The following is a 22,236-nucleotide window of genomic DNA, read 5'->3' as shown; positions in this document are numbered from 1 at the left end:
ATGACGGTGCCATGTTGAAAGTCACAAAGGTCGTCAGTAAAGCCATTCTTCTGCCAATGTTTGTCTATGGAGATTGCATGGCTGTGTGCTCGATTTTATACAAAGGTCAGCAATGAGGGTGGCTGAAATAGCCAAATGCACTCATTTGAAGGGGTGTCCACATAGTTTTGTATATAGAGTGTATTAGCCTCTCACACCAAGAAGAGAAGGTAGGACTCAGGAAAGTAGGGGAGGAGAGGAAGATGAGACTGGGATAAACTCAGGCACAGAGCCTGGAAAAATAGGAACGAAGAGACACTTTTGCTGCCCTCTGTATTTGTTATTTACTTCTCCTCCACCCCCCTAAACCTGTCCACTGCACACTATTCCATTATTATCTGTTGACTATTTCTCTCTGTCATTCAGGTCAATAGTATGAAAATAACTCTCTCTGTACTCTACTTTAAATGTCAGTATTTTCTGTTGCCTATCTCCTTTATCGTGTGAGAAGCTGTCCAAGAGTAGACCTAAGACAAACAGACAGATGCAAACACACACACACACTGCGCTCTCTCTGTAAATCATGCTCAAACTTTATAATATAAGATTTTTAGGGCTAAGAACCATATTAGAGAATATTAAAAGATCTATTGTTTTGGTTCAAAAAATTCAAAAAGAACAAATGAATCAGTTGTTGTATAGCCTGGTGCTGTTACCCCCAGTGGATGGTGCAGTAAATACACTAAGAATGTTGATCAGCTTACAATGGAGTCAGGAGGCACGAAGGATTTGAAAGAACGCATGGGGTGCAGGGGCACGAAATAACGGTGTGTGTAATTATTCATTGCTACACCTGCAATAACACACCGGACCGAATATGCGTGCACTGTAAATTAAAGGTTTAGAATATAAACTAAACATGATAGTCCCGTCGAGAGTTGTTAAATTAATTGCGCAAATATTATCCGTTTACCAACTCGGTTTTTATGCACAAACGCACAGTGACATAATGAACGTTTAGCCTACTCACGATGACAAAGCATATGCCACATAATCTATGGCCTACTAACAAATTAACCACGAGGAATTATGAATGAGGGGGGTCTTTATTGATGCAATGCTGTTATTCTTACCCCTCGCCATATTGGCGCATGAGGGACACTGTGGGCCTGAAGGGACCTCTCTGAAAATGAGAACGCATAGATCTGCAGAAAATACCTAAACGTCCTAACAATAGGCCAGTTCTTGGATCCTCAACCAAAGACCGGCGCTGCAAGCAAAATATAATACCCGTTTATTTAATTAGGTGCCCCCTTGTCTGTCATAATATGCATGTCCTATATGTGGCTGTTTTGGAGCGTTGGCGTCCACTAATATGACCAAGCTGGTTCTGGCTATTATTATAATTAATGCGTTATAACAATCGCATCTGCCTCTAGTTTCTGCGAGCCCTCGAGCCCCCTCAACTGAGTTTCAACAAGTTCAATGTTTTGTGTTCTCATTACGACCGCCATATGGTTGCCAGCGAAAACACCAAGCATCGGGCATTCATTTTAGCACGCTCACGGTAACACAAGCATTATAGCAACTGAGGTATAGGCCTATAATCGTTGTCAAATGATACGCGCTGGTTTGTTCAGTTATTGCTCTTCGTTTGACAACACTTACAAAGGTTGATATGGCTAGTGTATTTTTTATACTTAAGTTATTTTACTCCACATTATTGTGAGGCAAAGATGCACATTGCTCCTTAATTCAAATATGTATCTCTCTCTCTCTCTCTCTCTCTCTCTCTCTCTCTCTCTCTCTCTCTCTCTCTCTCTCTCTCTCTCTCTCTCTCTCTCTCTCTCTCTGCGGTCGCGACTGTGATCCAAGACGCTCTTGCGCGCAAGGTTAAGAAAATCTGGAATTGATTTTAATGGGGAGTAGCCTATCCCTCGCTTGCTTTTCAACCTATGGATATATTGGTCTCTTTTCACTTGTACTGGACGGAGCGGGCGAGTGCAGTGTCTCACCTCTGTACTGTGTCCCCCTTGCCTTGCTCATGATATCTGTCGCTTTTGGAGAATACTGAACGTGCCTGTTTCTAAACAGCTTTGTATAATGTACCGTCCTCAAAACGCTCGAGACTGAGCAGACGGGACTTGTCCATTGCGTTTGGGAAGAAGATTTTCTTCTGACAGATGCACATTTATTTTTTGATTGTTTTGGACCTGAAACGTTGGACTGTGTTGTCGTTTTAAGAATCGCCAATACACTGCTCTTGGGCAAGTTTGATGTCCATTTTACGCATTTAACACGTGAGTTTACGAAGTCAATTTCAGTAGCCTATGTTTGTCTGTCTTCATATGCTCCATTATTTAGTTCACATTCATGAAGTTTTATCAAATGTATTTCACTGTGGGATTTTTTATTTCTTCTGATATATTATAAGGCTGATCCACTATGCGTAAAGCACTGTGAATTACGCAGTTGTCTAATTAATATATTTAATAACTGTTTGCTCCTTATGAATTCAATTCACATTATTTAATTATTGCAATACGGTTTATAGTTATTATTTTGTAGGAGAAAAAGTTAAGGTAGGCGTTATTATGTCACGCTTGAAATGATGGGGCAATATCCACCCTATGATTTGTTCAGATGAATACGTATTAGTATTGTCTATGGTAATACAAGTATAGTGTAGTGATATTACGGTTAGTCGTTTTTGTAGGAAACCTCTGGGCGCACTGAAATGGAGAGGCAAGGCGGACAGGTGGGCGATCAAAGAGCGCGGTGAGCGAGATCTAGCGTGCGGTGTGAACTCTCCTTAGTTTACAGCTGCCCCGTGGGTCTAAGGAAAGAACGAGAAAAACAGCCTAAACGGATACTTTAATATAGGTTGCAAGTAGTAGGTAGAGTCCATGTGTTTTAATATCAGTCCAATCTAGGCTAAATACAGATGCCAAACCAAGCAGCACTCCTCGTATCCCGCTTTCGAATGTAGCGGACACCTTATGCCAAATCTCCCAATGCGTTTGTCAATTCTAATATTTTCCCTTTACTTTGACGTCACCGCATTCGTATAGAAAAACACGAGAATGGAAGATTAGGAAGTTATATTTTCTGTCTTGAAGCTTATAGGAACATGCTACTTGGGATCCTTGGGACTTCCATACCCCATTGTCGTTGACATTTGAAATGGTTAAGGTTAGGTACGGATTATGGTTAAAATTAGGGTACGGGTAAATTAAGGTTAGGGTTAGAGTTTAGGGACATCCCAAGGGTTCCGATTAACCAATGCTGATACCAGCAAGTTTAAACCCCACCAGTAATTAAATTAATTGAAGGATAACATTGTTGAGAGACACAAGTCAGAACTAAATATTTTCTATGTGATTATTTTATATGAATACAAGTTTGAAAAAATAATTCCTGACAAAAATAATTGGCATGTTTTCTTGTCTTGACAAGCCTGATTTGGCTGATATGGCACTGAGCATGAGTCCTATGAAACTATTCACCTCGCAATTATAATTAGGAGGCCCGTCTTTTTCCCAACACTCACATCCTATAGAGTGTAGGCCACATATTACAGACTAGCAGTAAAAAGCAGACAAGCTGCGGGGAGAAAGATTCCTTATCTTAAATGCTTCGATTGAGCTAAGGTATGGCCCTATTAGAGATTAAAGAGTGTCAGCCACTTGACCCACTTATCCTCATTCTCCTGGCAAATTGCTGGAAGCCATCCAGAAAGATGGTGTTGTTGATACACCCTTAAGTTGTTCACTCAGATAAAGAAAAGGTCGATGTGGTTTTAACGGTGGAATGTGGCAACCTTATGAGCAGGATCGTCTGGTCAAATGCAACAACGGCACTGTTATTCATATAGGAATGTCCATACTTGTTTTTGTGAATTAATCATAGTCATTTAATTGCATCATGTTATGATCCATCAATAACACACAGTCAAAGGTTGAGCCAGGAGTCACCAAGGCTCAGGCACACGGGTGTGTAAGCTAATCCACAGGAACTCACTCCAGCAGGTTTATAAACTCCTTCTGGTGGTGTGTGTGTGTGCGTGTGTGTGTGTGTGCGTGTGTGTGTGTGTGCGTGTGTGCGTGTGTGTGCGTGTGCGTGTGTGTGTGTGTGTGTGTGTGTGTGTTGTAACGTAAGCAGATCATTTTCTCTGTGCTTTTCAAGGCAGGATTCCTTGGGACTCTTGGCTCCGTCCACCTGAACGAGTAAAGTCAACACATCCAATATATTTTTCTTCTCTGGTTTGAACAGCTTGAAGGGGGGAAGGAATGCTGCTGGTTCTTTTCCCCCCGCCTTTTTTTTCTTCTTTCGGTGGGCCTGAGACAGCTGTTGGTTTGCAGAGATCAACATTTGTCATCCTTAACAAACGAAACAAGCTGATTGGAGTGTTAAGCTAAGTCCACACATTTGACTCAACTTTGACCCTTTATGGAAGAACAGCCAGTGAGCCCGAGTATCGCAGATTCATCTGATTCATATCTGAATCTATTCATCATCTTTGGCTTTAGCACCAAAAGGGGAATGCCCATGTAGTTCTCTTTCCCCCAAATCTACTGCATCATTTTTATGCTGTGTCTAATGGTTTGGCATAGGCCTTCAAAAGTGGCTTTTCACAAGGAATCAGAATGGGCCTACCTCTGCTCTTCCTCAGTTGTAACTGTTGACACTCTGCACACAGAAATGTAACTCTTTACTAGGGAGATGGAGTGTGGAGATAGATATATATATATATAGATAGACAGACAGACAGACAGACAGACAGACAGACAGACAGACTGGTGGCAGTGCGATGAGTGACCATCCTTAGCACCCAACCACACCACATCTCCCTTTCACCTTTTACATTGGAGGTGGGAGGGAAGACAAAACACTGTCTCTTCTGTCTTTTATAAGTGTGTGTCGGTGTCGGTGCAAGCCGGGCGCCCCTGTTTAACTGCTGCTCGTCATTCGTCAGTGTGACGCCTCACGCGCCCCTTCCCGTGGGATGATCCCGGGCCGAGATTCCGAAGCTCCATCCCACCGCTCCCCGCTCCCTGCCAAGTCTGCATGTGTCAGCAGCACACATTTCCTCCAGATGCAGAAGGGTGTGTGAGGTCTGTGCATGTGCGTTTGTGCTCAGGGTGTTTTGACCACCCTGCTATCTAAATCATTTTAAGGTTGAACTCTTGTTTTATCTCAATTATCAATAAAGAAAATGCCATTAGTCTACGCATGCAGGTGTTTTAGTTCTATCTGAAGGAATCCAATACTTCCTTTGGTCTGGGGTGAGTTGTTGTCGACTCACTCGCTGTCGACAGGCACCGCATGTTTGGCCTTCCCAAAGGTACAACAACCACATGTGTTCGCCCCATAGCCCCAGCTCCAACTCATCTCAATGACAGCCAGTCAGCATGTGGGCACAGGGGGTTAGGGGGACACAGGGAAACAGGGCCAGTAAAATAGCAGGTGACTGTCATAAACAGAGCCTGGCTATCTTCTCTTTTCCTCTGGCCCCCGGGGGGCTGCCATGGCAACATGAAGGAGCAGACCAGCTCGGTGGACCGGGAGGGCCTCTCTCCCTCTCTGTCTCTCTTTTCCCTCCCCTCCCGGCCATAACTCACCGCTGTGCAGTGTACCATTACCCTGCTCCAGCCTGGAAAATGGACATCACCATTGAGCTCTGTGTGGAAAGGGAGGGAGAGAATGGGAGGAGTAGAAGGAGAGAGGTGGAGAGAGAGGGATATAAGGGGAAGGGTGGGTTGTCTGATGATTCAGCCCCTGCCTTCAAAAACCCTGGCACCCCTGATAATGTATGGGGCTCCGTGTGTGTGAATGAGAGCGCATGTGTTTGTCTGAGTGTGTGTGGTGTGCCTGCCCGTGCCTATGTGTGAATGAGAGCGTTTGTGTGAGTGTGTGTGTGTGCGTGCGTATGTATGTGAGCGGTAAGAGCATTTTGAACACTTAATAAAATTATTTGTGGTATCCCCCCGTCAGTTCAAAGTGGCCCAGCTTGCTCTGGCTATGGGGAAGTCTCTTGTACAATGGAAAAAGCTTTTTTCCTGTTGGAGGGCTCGGGGAGAAACCGCAAGCCTGCCTACCGCAGAGCCAACCATCAAAGGGCTTTGAAGCACACACCTCAACCCCCCCTCTACAAACCACTTCCCACTCCCTCTGATCCAGGAACAGCTCACCTGGCACTTCTGACCACCACGTCCGACCGTACCATGGCTACGCGCCCCCCCCCCCCCCCCCATGGGAAATCGAAAACTCCTTGCAGCGTCCATGAAAAGCTATGTATGAAAGACATCTAAGGTGGTTCCTCAATCCTCACTTAAAGCCTGTCATCCGGACCCAGTATGTTGGAATAGGCCTGTAGGCCTTACACATGGAGTTGTCACTGATGTCTCCATATTGTGAGATCTTCATTTAGAAGATCTGGACGGGAAGTCTCCTGTCTTTTTTCTGACGTCTCACACAGCAGTGGGTGTCATCAGTCCCATCTTGAGAACACATGTAGGGGGAAATATATTTCTTTTTTTAAAAGCGGATCACAGCTTGACACAGGCTATAAATGCTTTTGGCGAAGGCCAAACCGCGAGCACATTATGAAATGAACAAGCCTCTATCTCCTCATTAGCCAAGGTATATTTCTCCCTGATTCCCGTATAAAACATGTTTCATATGAAAGGTATGTGTTCTATGAAACTCAGGGATGAGCTCAAGCCCTTATTCTTTCCCAGACTCCACAGTTAAAATCTCCATGTCCTCAAACCAAGATGGGGTGGGGGGATTTGTAGGCCTATTATAGGATGGCAACAATTTATAGTTTGGAAAGGCAGTATTACATTGTATCTCTCTCTTTCTCGGTCTCTCTTGGTTTCTCTCTCTCTCTCTCTCTGCTTACAGTTGTTCTATCATTCTCTTGTTCTTTGACCCCCCCACACACACACACACACACACACACTATCTCCTCTCCAAACTCAATAAACTCAAAGGAGGAAGCCATTCTAAACCTAGTGTGTGTGAGTCTGTTAGTAGCAGGGTGAAAGGTCAGGTTTGTGTCCTCTAAGTCTAACACCCCCTTTATGGTATGGGTTATGATTGGGTGGCTGTAAACTGATCCTAGATCAGTGTTAAGGTACTTGTACCCAGAGCAGTGAGTCATGTATGATGTCAGGGACTCGAGACCTAAAACTTCCTCTCGGGATCTCTCCATGGTACTGAACCACGACATCACAGAGTCAGTTTGGCCACTCTATAGGCTACCGCACATTACATCAGAGTAAATGAGGTAGATCAGCATATAGGGTCAACCTCATCCCCACGTCAGGTTGATTTAAGGTCAGTTATGCATTGTTCCCCCTAATGGTGAAGGCTCGGATTGGAAAGGGAATGCGGATCCTACATCTTTGCTTATGGGCATCTTCAGGCTTCCTCTCGTTTGGCTGGGTGTTTGTGTATGTTGTTTCTATTTACCTGATGTTTGCTAGTGTATTTGTTGGAGTTCGTTGTCCCTAAGCAAGTGTTAGTACAGTACTTTGCCTGTCTGTCCGTCTTGATGTGAACAAATTTACCTTTTTCTGACACTGTTTCACCCATGAGTCGACCTTGCGCCATGTTTGCAGTCTCACATCCCTCCCTTTCCACGCCACAGACTCTTACTCACAGACCAAAAACACCAAATTCACAGAATGAACAGAAAATACCCCTAATATCAGCCTTTTTTTGCCTCCCTTTGTAGTGGAGTGTAACGCAGAGAACCCCGAGCTTAGTACAGCTTCCTGTCTGGATCTATGAGAAGTAGCCTGACCTGCCTCCTCTCCTCTACTCTTAGTAGTTCTGGATCAGGTTCTGTTTTAATAACTACTGGAGAGTAGGCTGGGCCACAGCGGCTGCATTCCTCTCCTGGGCGTTCTCGCTCTCTTCGAATGGAGAGGGAAAGAGAGAAACTGCTCTCTGCCCCTGAAAATCACCTTCTGTGGCACACTGTGTGTCTCTTTGTGTCAGAGATAGTCCCCCTAGCGCTGGACTCTATGAGGGAGGTTCCCTCCCTTTACAGTTTTGTCATTTAGCAGATGCTCTTATCCAGAGCGACTTACAGTAGTTAGTGCATACATTTTCAAATTTGTTCGTTTTCTCTCTCTCTTTCTCTTCTGCTTCAGAGCAGGAAGTGAGACTTTTCAAAATGTGTCAGTGACCCCCCTGCTAATGACACCCTCAGCTATGAGAGTTGACCCCTTCTTGCCGCTGTTCCTCTCCTGTTCTCTTGTTCACTTGTTCCATCATCGAATTTGGTTTGTGCCACTAATACCCTATTGCCTGTGGACCTGTCAATCACGTGTATTTACCCTGTGCGTGTGTGTGTGTGGTGTGTGTGTGTGTGTAGGGGATTTGCTCAGTCAATCAACCCCACGCATTTAAATGCATACTCTGCATCTCTCATAGTTATGACTGGACTCTGATAGACAGTGTACAGTAGTGCCCTCTTGTTCACATTTAAAAAGTCCTCCACGGTTGCCACAGCTGCTAACAGGCCAATCAGGGATTACTGTACACTGGGCCCAGTGACAGACAGACATTGGGGCACCCGGCCTAGCCTCCTCCCAGGGTCATCTGAGTGGAGGAGCCCCAAGGAGATCCATTCAGCCTCGTGGTGAGAGGGCCACCCCCCCAGCACACTGCCCCAGCATGGGAGTCCCTGACTGGGCTATGAGGTGGATCAGCTGTCCCTCTCCCCCTGCACCCCTCTAGTTCTCCCTCCCCCCGGTCCCCCACGCCCAAGCCAAATAAAGCCTCTCAGCACCTCCTGTTTTCCTAATCCGTGAACTCTGACAGAGGAGCTGCGCTTGAAAGAGACACAACTCAACATGGGATGATCTCCTGGTGACGGGAAAGCTGAAAAAACGCTCCCCGGAATTTCGCAGCCAGGACCACCCTATTCCTCTCTCTCCTATCACCCCCCCTTATTGTTGATTGAACCTCTTAGGCAAAACCTATTGGATCAGTTCCAATCACATAAACACCCTGATATTCCTTGTGACATTGCAGGACCTTGCAGAACCAGAATCAGCAAGCGGCTGATAACTTGTCATGTATTTCATGCACATAAAGCCATATATCAACCTGGGGAAATAAATTGGTTAACCTCTCGGGACTCGGAAGCAGTAAAGCATCTTGTCGCGTGCAGTGTTAGATTGCAAGCACTGGCCATTTCAGTCCTTACTGAATGACTAGGCACTTTAGCCAAGTGGGTGGAAATACTGTCGTTTTCTTTTGAAGCAGGTTTGTGTGTTTAGGCGATTAGAATTCAATAGAACCTTTAAGCCTAGCACATGACATGCGGAGCGCTCCACTTGTAAGAAGTAGCCTATCGTTGGTAGTTAGCCGTAGTTAGAGTCAAATAGCAAAGCGTTTCTGTGTGGTATTCCCTACTCCTCACAAACATTCACACTGCTGTTGCTACTTCAACCACATTTAATTAGATACAGCGTCTGCCCCTGTCGAAAAGAACTTGTGGCTTGTGGCAAAGCTCTGTCAATGCTGAGAGCAGCAGATCATTTCTTGCTGAAGCTCAAACTTACCCGAGTGTTTCGGAGAAGTCAGCCTATGTCTCTCCGCTGGCGTCTCGGCTGAGAAGTTTGTGGAATTGGCACACACACTTGTCAAAATTCTACAGAGAACAAGCAAGCTGAACAATGTCGGTCAGTGACGTTTACATACCAAGGACACAGTCTTGTTCAGAGCTAGACTAGAGTGGCTATGTAGCGGTTAGCTTGAGTTGTTAGCTGTAGTGTATGCTTTTACTGTTAGCTTATGTTTTGAAAAGCTAACACAGAGTTGCTATTTTTTTATTTTTTTTTATTTAACCTTTATTGAACTAGGCAAGTCAGTTAAGAACAAATTCTTATTTACAATGACGGCCTACCCCGGCCAAACCCTAACCCAGACAAAACTAGGCCAATTGTGCGCCGCCCTATGGGACTCCCAATCACTGCAGGTTGTGATAGAGCCTAGCTAGCTAGTGAGTGTTCTTTTCAGGGGGAACTGTTGAGGTGGAATTAGAGCGGCAATGGCACTGTTCCTCCTCTGTTTAACCTATGTGTCCCATCTGCTAGACGTGCTTGACAGCACCAGACCGCTGGAAGAATCTCCCGGCAGGCCGAGCAGAGCTGTGTGTGGACCACACCATATTTAGTCATCCACAGGCCGCCACAGACCAACGATGTCGTCCTCCACCTTAATCTGTCTCCCCCTGTCTCTCCCTCCTTTTTTTAATCTCCCTCCCTCTACTCCCTCTTTCCATCTCTGTCACTTCCCCCTCTCCTTCGCTTTCCTTCTCTCCATCTCTGTCCTCACTTGCTCTCCCTTTTAGATGTCTCTGCCTTATCACTGTCACTGGTTCTCTTTCCATCTCTCTCTCTCCCCCTCCCTCCCTCCCTTCCTCCTTCTCTCTGGCTCTTTCAGTTATTTGTTTTGCTCTATCACTCAGAGACACTTTCCACCCACTTTGTACCTCTCTCCCTTTCCAACCATGCTCCCTCTCTCTCACTGTCCGTCTTTGTAATAGTCAATGCGACCCCCCTCCCTCTCTCTCTCTCTCTCTGTCCCTCCATCTCTCACCTCTCCCTCTCTCCGACGGGCGCGGCGCTGACGGAAGCTGGACCGCGATGCTAATGAGTTGCTAATTCCATCAGCGGTCTCCTCCTGTGGGCCTGATCTGGCTGCCTGGTCTGGCTGCCAGGCTTTGATGATGGAGTGCCTCCAATGATGTACTCCCGCCTGCTCACCCACTTTAGCCTTTCCCCTCAGACATGTCCCATTGATCATAGTCTTCCGCCCGGCACTCCTTGCCAAATCATTTATGAACCAGCCTCGTTCCATTCCTACTCTCCATTTTTCATTAAATGGAATTTTATTTGATGTGAGGTGGACAGGTTTTTTTAGGTGCTCGGATGGCTGTGAGAGCATTCCATTCCGTACTTCAATTTGGCCTTAAGTACGGGTTAATGTTTGGGAAGCAAAATAGTTGGTTTGTTTATTTGTGTGTCGCCTTTCTAGGTCCAAAGACTGTTTGCGAGAAAGTCAAATCATAGTTTACTTTGTTCCCATAGAACATTGTTAGGGAGATACAGTGCCTTGCGAAAGTATTCGGCCCCCTTGAACTTTGCGACCTTTTGCCACATTTCAGGCTTCAAACATAAAGATATAAAACTGTTTTTTTGTGAAGAATCAACAACAAGTGGGACACAATCATGAAGTGGAACGACATTTATTGGATATTTCAAACTTTTTTAACAAATCAAAAACTGAAAAATTGGGCGTGCAAAATTATTCAGCCCCCTTTACTTTCAGTGCAGCAAACTCTCTCCAGAAGTTCAGTGAGGATCTCTGAATGATCCAATGTTGACCTAAATGACTAATGATGATAAATACAATCCACCTGTGTGTAATCAAGTCTCCGTATAAATGCACCTGCACTGTGATAGTCTCAGAGGTCCGTTAAAAGCGCAGAGAGCATCATGAAGAAAAGGAACACACCAGGCAGGTCCGAGATACTGTTGTGAAGAAGTTTAAAGCCAGGTTTTGATACAAAAAGATTTCCCAAGCTTTAAACATCCCAAGGAGCACTGTGCAAGCGATAATATTGAAATGGAAGGAGTATCAGACCACTGCAAATCTACCAAGACCTGGCCGTCCCTCTAAACTTTCAGCTCATACAAGGAGAAGACTGATCAGAGATGCAGCCAAGAGGCCCATGATCACTCTGGATGAACTGCAGAGATCTACAGCTGAGGAGGGAGAATCTGTCCATAGGACAACAATCAGTCGTATATTGCACAAATCTGGCCTTTATGGAAGAGTGGCAAGAAGAAAGCCATTTCTTAAAGATATCCATAAAAAGTGTTGTTTAAAGTTTGCCACAAGCCACCTGGGAGACACACCAAACGTGTGGACGAAGGTGCTCTGGTCAGATGAAACCAAAATTGAACTTTTTGGCAACAATGCAAAACGTTATGTTTGGCGTAAAAGCAACACAGCTCATCACCCTGAACACACCATCCCCACTGTCAAACATGGTGGTGGCAGCATCATGGTTTGGGCCTGCTTTTCTTCAGCAGGGACAGTGAAGATGGTTAAAATTGATGGGAAGATGGATGGAGCTAAATACAGGACAATTCTGGAAGAAAACCTGATGGAGTCTGCAAAAGACCTGAGACTGGGACGGAGATTTGTCTTCCAACAAGACAATGATCCAAAACATAAAGCAAAATCTACAATGGAATGGTTCAAAAATAAACATATCCAGGTGTTAGAATGGCCAAGTCAAAGTCCAGACCTGAATCCAATCGAGAATCTGTGGAAAGAACTGAAAACTGCTGTTCACAAATGCTCTCCATCCAACCTCACTGAGCTCGAGCTGTTTTGCAAGGAGGAATGGGAAAAATTTTCAGTCTCTCGATGTGCAAAACTGATAGAGACATACCCCAAGCAACTTACAGCTGTAATCGCAGCAAAAGGTGGCGCTACAAAGTATTAACTTAAGGGGGCTGAATAATTTTGCACGCCCAATTTTTCAGTTTTTGATTTGTTAAAAAAGTTTGAAATATCCAATAAATGTCGTTCCACTTCATGATTGTGTCCCACTTGTTGGTGATTCTTCACAAAACAATACAGTTTTATATCTTTATGTTTGAAGCCTGAAATGTGGCAAAAGGTCGCAAAGTTCAAGGGGGCCGAATACTTTCGCAAGGCACTGTATATGTAACCACTCTCCCAGAAATGCACAAGAATGCATGTTTTGCGGCCAAGTTAAAATAAATAGATAAAGAAGTTGGAACAGAAATTTCTATTGATCTCTTTACAGTTTGATGATCCTCTTTCCGTTCTTACCACACACACACACACACACACACACACACACACACACACACACACACACACACACACACACACACACACACACACACACACACACACACACACACACACACACACACACACACCTCCAGCCAGAGGAGAGGCCAAATGGTAGAAGCTTAAGCAGTTGAGTAGAAAAGAGCGCCCCTATTTACCGGACGGCTGGGCTCTTTCTCCAGTGTTCTGAGAGTTGCTAGCTTTGGAACCCCTAAAAAAGAAAAGAACAGAACTTTTGTTTTTCGACTAATTTTAACTCGCTCCGTCTGCCTTCCTCCTCGACTGAAGTGCAAGGCAGATGCAGGCTTTTGTTTAGCCAAGGAGGGGAGGGATGCCCAATAAGAGGAGTGAGAGGAAGAGAAGGGGGGGAAGGAGGGGCAACAGTTTCATTGTAGCTTAATAAATTCCTTGCAAAGACGATCGGGGCGCCTTCTCAACATCTCTGCTGTCTGTCTCAAATGGGGTCCTTCCAGGCTTGACACCCCGACAAATAAGGGTGGGATTAGGGAGGAAAAGCCCCGGGCTGTATACATCTCTTTTCTCCCTCCCTTTCTCGCTCTACCCTACATCTTTCTCTCATTCCCTCTCTCTCTCGCACTCCTTCTCTCCCTCTTTCCCTCTTTGGAAACGAGAGGCCCCTGTCTGGTGTGGAGCCCATTTGAATGATCTCATCCAGGTACACTGACAGTCTGAGATTTATAGAGACCTTTCAGCCCAAACCAATGGCTTTGTTACAGCCAGCTCTGCCAATGGAGCCTTCCAGGAATCTGCCTCTGTAAAGAACACATTGTTGCCATTCTAGCCCACATATAGCTACAGTACCTCGGTACATGTCCAATGTTTTATGTTCAAATGGCATATAGCGTTGCACTTGCCTAGTGGGGAAATAAATACTATATTGTGTTCAACACTGTGTACAGCTAGTTATTTGTCTTTAGTTCCTCTTTAGGTCAGTGTTCTTTTACCGTTGAATTGGGGAGTTGGCTAAGGTCAAGTGTGGCTGACGGCTCTGCCCGTATATTTTGAACGGGGGATTATGGGGCAACTTCTGCCGCGCGCGCCGCCGAAGCACGACCAGAGTGCCTCGACACGACCTGAATGGAGGTGCTGAAAGAGTGGTGCCATTGAAATTCAGGACTCGGTCGCTCCGGCCCCGGCCCCAAACATCTAAGATCTCTCTTTATATGGTCACTCTCTTTCTTTCTCTCTCTCACTTACTCGTTCCCCCCCCCCACCCCCCATCTCTCCCACGACCTCTTTTACAGGCTTTTAGTTAATGAAAACACTCCATTACTCATTATAAGGCCCTGAGGTGTTTTGACATGTCACAAACATGATATTCAGCTCATATGAGCAAGCTTACGGATATAGTAGGGTTGAATTGACGACAGTAAGATGACTGGAAGTGTTTTGGACGATTGGACGTGTCCACAATAGCATGAGAATATCTACATGACTGAACTGTGAATATTTTCGTCAATAAGCAGAGGTCAAAAAAGTTGTTTGTTGCTTTGAATCCTTTTATGGCAAGCTCTGGCACTTATCTCTCACTCTCTCTTTTCTTTCTCTTGTTTCTCTGTTTCACAGGACAGGCTGCGGTGGTCACGGTCACCCTAAAGGAAGGGTCTCCTTCCATTCCCCCTCTCACACCCACACATACACTCCCTCGGACACACACGCACACACACGCAGGATGAGGGAAGCCTGGAGGTGCCTGCTGGGGCTTTGCCTCCTGGCATGCTCCGCCTCTCCCGCCTCCCCTAACGGTGCTGCCAATCCCTTCGCTGGGCAGCAGACACCCCCAGACCCATGCTATGACGACGCGGGCGCTGCCCGCCGCTGTATCCCCGAGTTCATCAACGCCGCCTTTGGCAAGGAGGTGGCCGTGTCCAGCGTGTGCGGCCGGCCGACGCCGTCACGCTCTTGTAGTGTGGTGGAGCGCGGTGATGAGCGGCCCTCAGTGCGCACCTGCCAGATCTGCGACGCGGCTGACCCGCGGCGTGCCCATCCGCCCTCCTACCTCACTGACCTCAACTCGGCCCACAACCTCACCTGCTGGCAATCGGAGAACCTGCACACCTCGCCGCACAACGTCACCCTCACCCTGTCGCTGGGAAAGAAGTTTGAGATCACCTACGTCAGCCTGCAGTTCTGCTCGCCCCGCCCTGAGTCACTGGCCATCTACAAGAGCATGGACTATGGCAAGAGCTGGACGCCTTACCAGTACTACTCGTCCCAGTGTCGGCGCATGTACAACCGGCCCAACAAGGCGGCCATCACCAAGCAGAACGAGCAGGAGGGCCTGTGCACCGATGGCCACACCGACCTCTACCCTCTATCCGGGGGGCTCATTGCCTTCAGCACTCTGGACGGGCGGCCCTCCGGGAAGGACTTTGACAACAGCCCTGTGCTCCAGGACTGGGTGACAGTCACTGACATCCGTGTAGTTTTCAGCCGGCCCCAGCTGCCACGTGAGCTAGGGGCAGGAGGAGTGGGGATAGGCGGGGGAGGCCGGATTGACGAAGACCCAATGGTACCGTCCACGTCTCTGCCGGCGTACTTCTACGCGGTGGGGGACTTCCAGGTGGGCGGGAGGTGTAAGTGCAACGGGCACGCCTCACGCTGCCTCAAAGACAAGGAGGGCAAGCTGGTGTGCGACTGCAAGCACAACACGGAGGGGCCCGAGTGCGACCGCTGCAAGCCCTTTCACTACGACCGGCCATGGCAAAGGGCCAGCGCTCGCGAGGCCAACGAGTGTCTACGTGAGTCACAGCTCTAATCAGCACTTTCTATCAGTTTTGATTCTGTTCTTTTCAATTTTGCTAATTTCAACCATTTTTTACTCTCTTTGCATTTGCATTGTTGAATGTGTAGATTCATTAATTCAATCACACCTCATAACTAGAAATGGATTATTTAATATGGCAATGTTAGACAATTCATACATACACACACACACACAGATTCTTGAAATGTTTGTGTCAGCATGGATTGGAATTCTTCAGTCCTCATGCAATTTTTGAACAGAGGAAGGTGCTTGATGATCTGTGTAGTGGATTTACCATGTATTTGTGTCCTACAACTTTGTTTTTTTGAGCAGTACAAATCACTCATTATAGAAATATGAGAATACTCATCAATTCAATGGCCACCATGTTGAAAGGACCATGACATTTTTTGAGCAGGGTCTACTCCGTTACTTATCTTTCTATATCCAGGCACCCCCTCTATCTCTCCAACTCTCTCTCGCTCTCTCTCTCTCTCTCACCCTCTCTCCCTCTCTCCCCGCCCTACCCTTGAGTGAAGGAGGTATTCTCTTCCAGTGACAAGCTACTGAATGCGTCTCAGAATTCCTAATGAGGGGATGGGGATTGAGCCCTGTTGCACACCCACCCATCAGTGGGCTTGTGAGGCGAGACGGGCCCAACACAAACACACGTCTGTCTGGGATTCTGTGTGTCTCTCTCTCTCTCTCGCCTCCTTCTCCACATTATCCTCCCAAACGCCTGTGAATAATGAGTAAATTGTTGAAATACAGGTGGCAGTTCCTTTATGCGACAAGTAGCATACCATTTTCCCCCTTTAAATATGGACAAAACATGGGTAATGTTAACTTATATTTGAAAACAGCACATGGTGGTGTTTCTGGGTGGATTCAGCTTAAAACCGAATTAGTCATTTTCGGTATTATTCATTATAATCCCCCATTTTCTCTCTAATTTCAACAGCTCTTTCCCTGAAGCTATATTAAAGAGTTTGACTAATGCTCAATCTGTGTTCCATCTGAGGTTGCTGTAATGGTCTCAGCATTGCAGGTAAAGTTAAAATAAGATTTTGACAATAGTAAGGCTAGATGTGTGTGCTGCCTGAATACACAGGATGACCTGCTGTTGACACAGTTGAAGATGAGGGTGGAATGTTCCGGTGGCCAATGCCAAATGCAACCCATCCCAACCCTACATTGCCCAACAGATTTACAGTACAACGAAATGCAGCAGCAGTATTTGTGATTTCTGTTTTATTAGCTCTATATACAGGACTCCTGAACACTCAACCCAACTTGATGTTTTCTGGGCTCCCCTCTGAAGTAAATACGCCCCCTCATGAACAAGTCTAAACAGCGAATGACAACAGTTCGAGTTGTTGGCACACCACGGCAGCTAAGTCATCCAAGAATGTAATTTGGCAGTGATTGCCATTACTTCAAGACATGTATTCAAAAAAGAACCATCCAGACACTCTCTGAAAGCTTGGCAAGTGAAATTGCAGTAATTTTAGCAGAAAAGATTACCTTTTTATGGGATTACTGCGTTTTATGATAAAGTGAACACAGATTTTTTTAATATGTCAAATTCGGTTACTGCTTGTCAGTAGTGATACTTTAAAAAACGGGCGGAGGTGGAACCCAATTCAGGTCAATTCTGCTTGTCATAAAAATGTGTAGCCATTGGAAAATAACACCGTATTAGAAGCCACTGTCCCACGTTTTACCTTCCCCGTAACTAAATACAATTACAGGCGAGTAAAAAAAAAAAACAGGAGTAAAACATTGAAAAACAGTGTATATTTTTCTAACATGTTGTAATTGCCAGCGCTGCTGGCCTGAAATCATATTTAGCGTTGAGCAGTGCCAGATCTGCTTAAAAGAGAGTGACAGGGCCAGAGGAACATAGCTGGGGCCATTGCAGTGCTGGTCCAAGGAGCGGGTCTGTTTCTATTTCCCCCCTCACTGACAACCCCCCCCCCCAGACCCTCAACCCTGTGCCCTTATAGTCACACCCGCCTCATACCCCAGCACCCTCCATTCCTACCCTTGATTATGTTCTCTAACTTCCCCCAAATCTCCACCCCTCACGCTCTCACTGTCTCACTTTCTCTGCGCCCCGTTGTCCAGCTCCTTCTCCTACACTCTTACTCGCTTGACTTACTCTCAACCTTTACCACCGCCCCCACACCCGACTCTATCCCGTAACTCCCTCGCTCTTCCCCTCTCCCCACCCCTCTCCTGTTTGGGAAACGTTCCACCTGCTTCCCGTAGATCCTTCCTCAGTGGGATTGATATGTCACCTCTGTTCATTACTCTTGGACTAAATGCCATGTGCGCCGCGGCCAACATTGATGACCTCATCCCAGCGCTGATACAGGGCAGTAAAAACCTAATGCATGTTGCACGCTATACCTGATCACAGATCAGAGGGGACGCCAAACCCACATGTCCCTAATTACAATGTTCCAAAAGGCCCTTTAGGGCTCATTCTAGAATGACCCCGCCACAGTGCTGGTTCCAAAATGTCCTCAAAAGTGTGCTGGACTACGTTTAAAAAAAAGACGTCCCCACGGCACACTGAAGCTCATTCTTAAGAGTGTCCCCTCCCTTTGTTGGTCCTCGGCTGGCTTTTTCCTTTCTGGCGCTGCAGAAAGCAGCGGGCCGCACAAACGAGCCCTGTAGGACACCACCGCGTCAGCAGCAGCAGCCGTCTGTGGCGCCGGGCCGAGGTGTGTGTATTCGGTCTGGGAGAGGGTGTGAGATTGGCACGCTTTGGAGAAGCCGGGGTCCCCAGGTGTCACCGGAGCCCTTCTCTGGGTCGCAGGGCCATGGGGCTCCGGGAGGGTTTTTTGGGGGGCGGGCTGAGGTCATGATCCCCTGTGGGGTGATGACAAGGTTAAGCTGACGGGGACATTCCCATGGGGGGTGGGTGTATATGTTTTACTTTATCCTAACAAAAATATGCACTGAGTATACCAAACATTAGGAACACCTTCCTAATATTGAGTTGCAGCCAACAAGTGACATCGATAAGTGGTCATAGCTTTCACCTGGATTCACCTGGTCAGTCTGTCATGGAAAGAGACTGTTCTTAATGTTTTGTGTGCTCAGTGTATATTATATTGTATATTATATTCAACAACAAAAAATGTTTTCCATTCATACCATTTGAAACCAGCACAGCTGTGTTGCTGAAGAGAAAAAAGACTTAGTCCACATGTTTATGTAACACGTGCATCGTGCCCCATTAGTGTTTTTACCTTCTTTGCCTTAATCATTATCACTCATTGAGATTATTAAAAGATACTTTGAATCCCCTTCCCAGTTCTGAACTGAGTCGAGAGCTTGTATGGTGGTGTGAGCCAAGCCGAGCTGTCTCTCTAGTCCTGTTTGATTGTTCACGGGTCTCGCTAATGTTTGACATGCGCTTCGCCGAGATTACTGTCTGGGTTTTTGGCAGGCCCAGGAACCGTCTGCAGACACAAACCAGCACACACACACACGCTCCCCGCCCGCCCCGCCGCCCCTCCATGAATCCTGCCCACAGACACGAGTTTACAAACCCAGAGCCATAGCAGTTTGCAATCGAAGCCAAAATAGGAGAGTTTGAGATGGCCTGTTTTTCTAAAGGAGATGTCATGGAAAAAATTGTCTGCTTGGTCTCATTCAGAGCCAAAAGATAAAATGCGGTCGGGAACAGGTGAATAACAAGTGTCAGATTACTTACTGCGATATAGGATGGTGCATTGGTGTGACGGTGGTGATGGTGTTGTGGTTATGGCATGCTGGTAGTACAGAGTTACAGAGCTATATCATTACTGAGATGATATGGTGGTATGAGAGCCTGACTGGCACGTTATAGTGTGACGCAACGGCTTGTAATGAAGTTGACTGTTTAATTTGACTTTGATCATAATGTTTTTGTCGGACAGAACAGTTAACAAGTACGGTGGTGGCTTTTGACTGTCAGACTACATAACTATATATTTTATTACTTTGTGGCCATACAGTCCTGGCTCTCTCTGCCAGTGTCACCCCTGCTCGGCCCTACCCTGCCCAGATCTGCTCTTTGGCCAGCCAGCCTGTTCTCTCATGCTATTCCTTCTCATTAGTGTAGACTAGAGTCTACAGACCATGCCGGCTTCTGCTAGGCTCAGCCCTCTGTAATCCAGAAGTCCACACTGGAAATCACAGTACAGGCCAGACCCCACCAGCTCTAATGGACTCGACAGGCCATGACTGGATACTTAGAGCATAAAGCACATGACTTCAACAATGTGCCTAGCATTTGTCTGAAAGCAGCTGAGATAATGAGAGTGCATCACATATGTGAACAATATGTACAGTATGCATCACAGGAGGTTGGTGGCACCTTAATTGGGGAGGACGGGCTTGTGGTAATGACTGGAGCGGAATCAATGGAATGGTATCCAATACATTCTTTAAAACATTTTTTAAATTTAGCCTTTATTTAACTGGGCAAGTCAGTTAAGAACAAATTCTTATTTACAATGACGGCCTACCCCGGCCAAACCCGGACAACGCTGGGCCAATTGTGCGCCGCCCTATGTGACTCCCAATCACGGCCTGATGTGATGCAGCACAGATCAAACACGTGGTTTCTAGGTGTTTGATGCCATTCCATTTGCTCCGTTCCGGGCCCTTAATTTGAGCCATTCTCCCCTATGTAGCCTCCACTGATACATGCATTGTTCTGGACAGACTAAATACATGTAGTCTGTCCAGAACAATTTCTCTTTGAATTATTGAACGTCTTATATCATACATATACAATGATCTATTCTAGGTCAATATTAGATCATGTCTGCCATGCTAATGAGGCAAGCTTGATTTGGAAATAGGAATTCTATAGACAGAGAAGGGAGAGATGGAGGAGAGACTTTTTTGAAGTTCCATTGCCAGACTCCTTCTGCCATTGAAGGGGCTCAGTATGTTTTGTAGACCTCTGTTTTTTTGGAAACTATTAGCAAGAATTAGGGGGGCGTTGACAGATGGGTTGCTGGAGAAAACAGGGCGGTCCAGGAGGGTGTGTGTGTGAGTGTCTGGTTGGGCTCTACCTCTGGCAGACCCAGACCCAGCGCACACACATCACATCGTCTGGGACAGAGCTGTAAGACCTAAGCACACAGATCTGTGTGTAACTCTGGAAACACTGAAGGACACAAGAGCCCCAAATGCCAAAAACATCCATCTATCTTTTCCTTTTTTCTCTCTCTCCCTCTCTCTGTTTCTCATTCTCCCTCTCACCCATCTCACTCCCTCTATCTCTATCTCTGTTTCTCTCTCTCTTTCTCTCTCTCTCTCTCTCTCTCTCTCTTTCTCTCTCTCTGTCTGACATGGGGCAGATGGTTGCGCGATGCTGATTATAATTTCAAAGCAACGCTCCATCTTTTCACAGCCATGCCCCCCCCTCCCCATCCTTCCACAGCTTCTAGCAAGGGCAGTGAGAGGTCACCTCTCCTCTCCTTCTCTACAACATATTCATCACACCACATTTAGGCACCAGATCATAAAATGACTTCATTCTCACACACGCACACATCGGTTCGGGTTGCAAGGTCATATAGAATTTGAATATCATAACGCATTAAATTGAATAACTTATGTGTGTCAGAAGCACAGACACTGTTGGCTTTCCTTGAGTGCCTCGACCTGTGTTGTTACATGTATGTTGCCATGTTCCTGCTTTCACTAATTGACTGCAAACCCCTCCTCTGCTGTCGCCCAGGGCTCGCCGGGACCCGACACTTCAATTACTTACAGCGTAAGGGGGGGGGGTTCAAAAACGAAACCTCCTGTGCTTTCAAATACATTACACGGGCGAGGAATGTTGTTCTAAAATCAACAGCCCTATGAAATGGTGCCTTTAGGGTGGTTAGCGTGAGCCACGATCGGGGCTAAGGCATGTGTGTACGCATGTGCATCATGATTGGGGCATCATGTAAGGGCTTGGTTTTCCTTATAGTTAGTGATAGATTTTTTGGAGACGTATGTCAATATCGCAATGTCTTGGTTTGTTAGTAGTTTTAGTCTTGCTTTTACAGCTTTGGCTAAGCCAATAGGATTGGTTTCCATTGTTGATTGGCTGTCTGATTCATTTCAGTTTGCTTAGTGTTTCTTTTTCTATTTAGCCACCCATTTGGGTTTTCTGGCAGCACGAAAAGACACTAAAACACAAAAAAACATTGTTTTAAGACCAAAATATCCACAACGTTAGCAGAGGAATGTTGAAATCCTGGGAACCTTCTGTAAATGCCTGCGTCATGATGCAGGGTTTCCCCTATATTAATTTAGCAGCGGTGGGCCGCCACTCCCCAAAATACATTTTTCAGGATGGCAAAACGTTTTCAGTGTGAACTTAAACAACTAAAACCAGGTATGTAGAAAAGATAATGGAGTTATATCGTTTTAAATACTAACAACCACCAGAATAAAAACTAGACTGTCAGGGAGAATTAGAAATTCAAAAAATGTCATGGCGTGGGCCCCCATTGATTTTATTGTAATGTTTGAGCCACTCAGATAGGATAAGAACATGGCATAAGCCATGGCAA

General features: G+C 46.1%; 1 protein-coding gene across 2 annotated transcripts in view; it reads left to right on the top strand.

The window, feature by feature from the left end:
• Positions 1-1,881: 1,881 nt before the first annotated feature.
• ntn2 (netrin 2) overlaps positions 1,882-22,236 on the top strand; it is a 57,068-nt gene continuing 36,713 nt past the window's right edge. For both annotated transcript variants that reach the window (XM_064923815.1, XM_064923814.1), the window contains exons 1-2: positions 1,882-2,279; positions 14,482-15,656. In XM_064923815.1, coding sequence (XP_064779887.1) covers positions 14,588-15,656 — 1,069 coding nt within the window. In that variant the 5' untranslated portion in view covers positions 1,882-2,279; positions 14,482-14,587. The remainder of the gene's footprint in view (positions 2,280-14,481; positions 15,657-22,236) is intronic.

The sequence above is a fragment of the Oncorhynchus masou genome, chromosome 18 (genome assembly GCF_036934945.1).
Source record: "Oncorhynchus masou masou isolate Uvic2021 chromosome 18, UVic_Omas_1.1, whole genome shotgun sequence".
Classification (NCBI taxonomy): Eukaryota; Metazoa; Chordata; class Actinopteri; order Salmoniformes; family Salmonidae; genus Oncorhynchus; species Oncorhynchus masou.
Note: the sequence above shows the minus strand (reverse complement) of the source record. Positions and strands in the feature narration are given on the sequence as shown.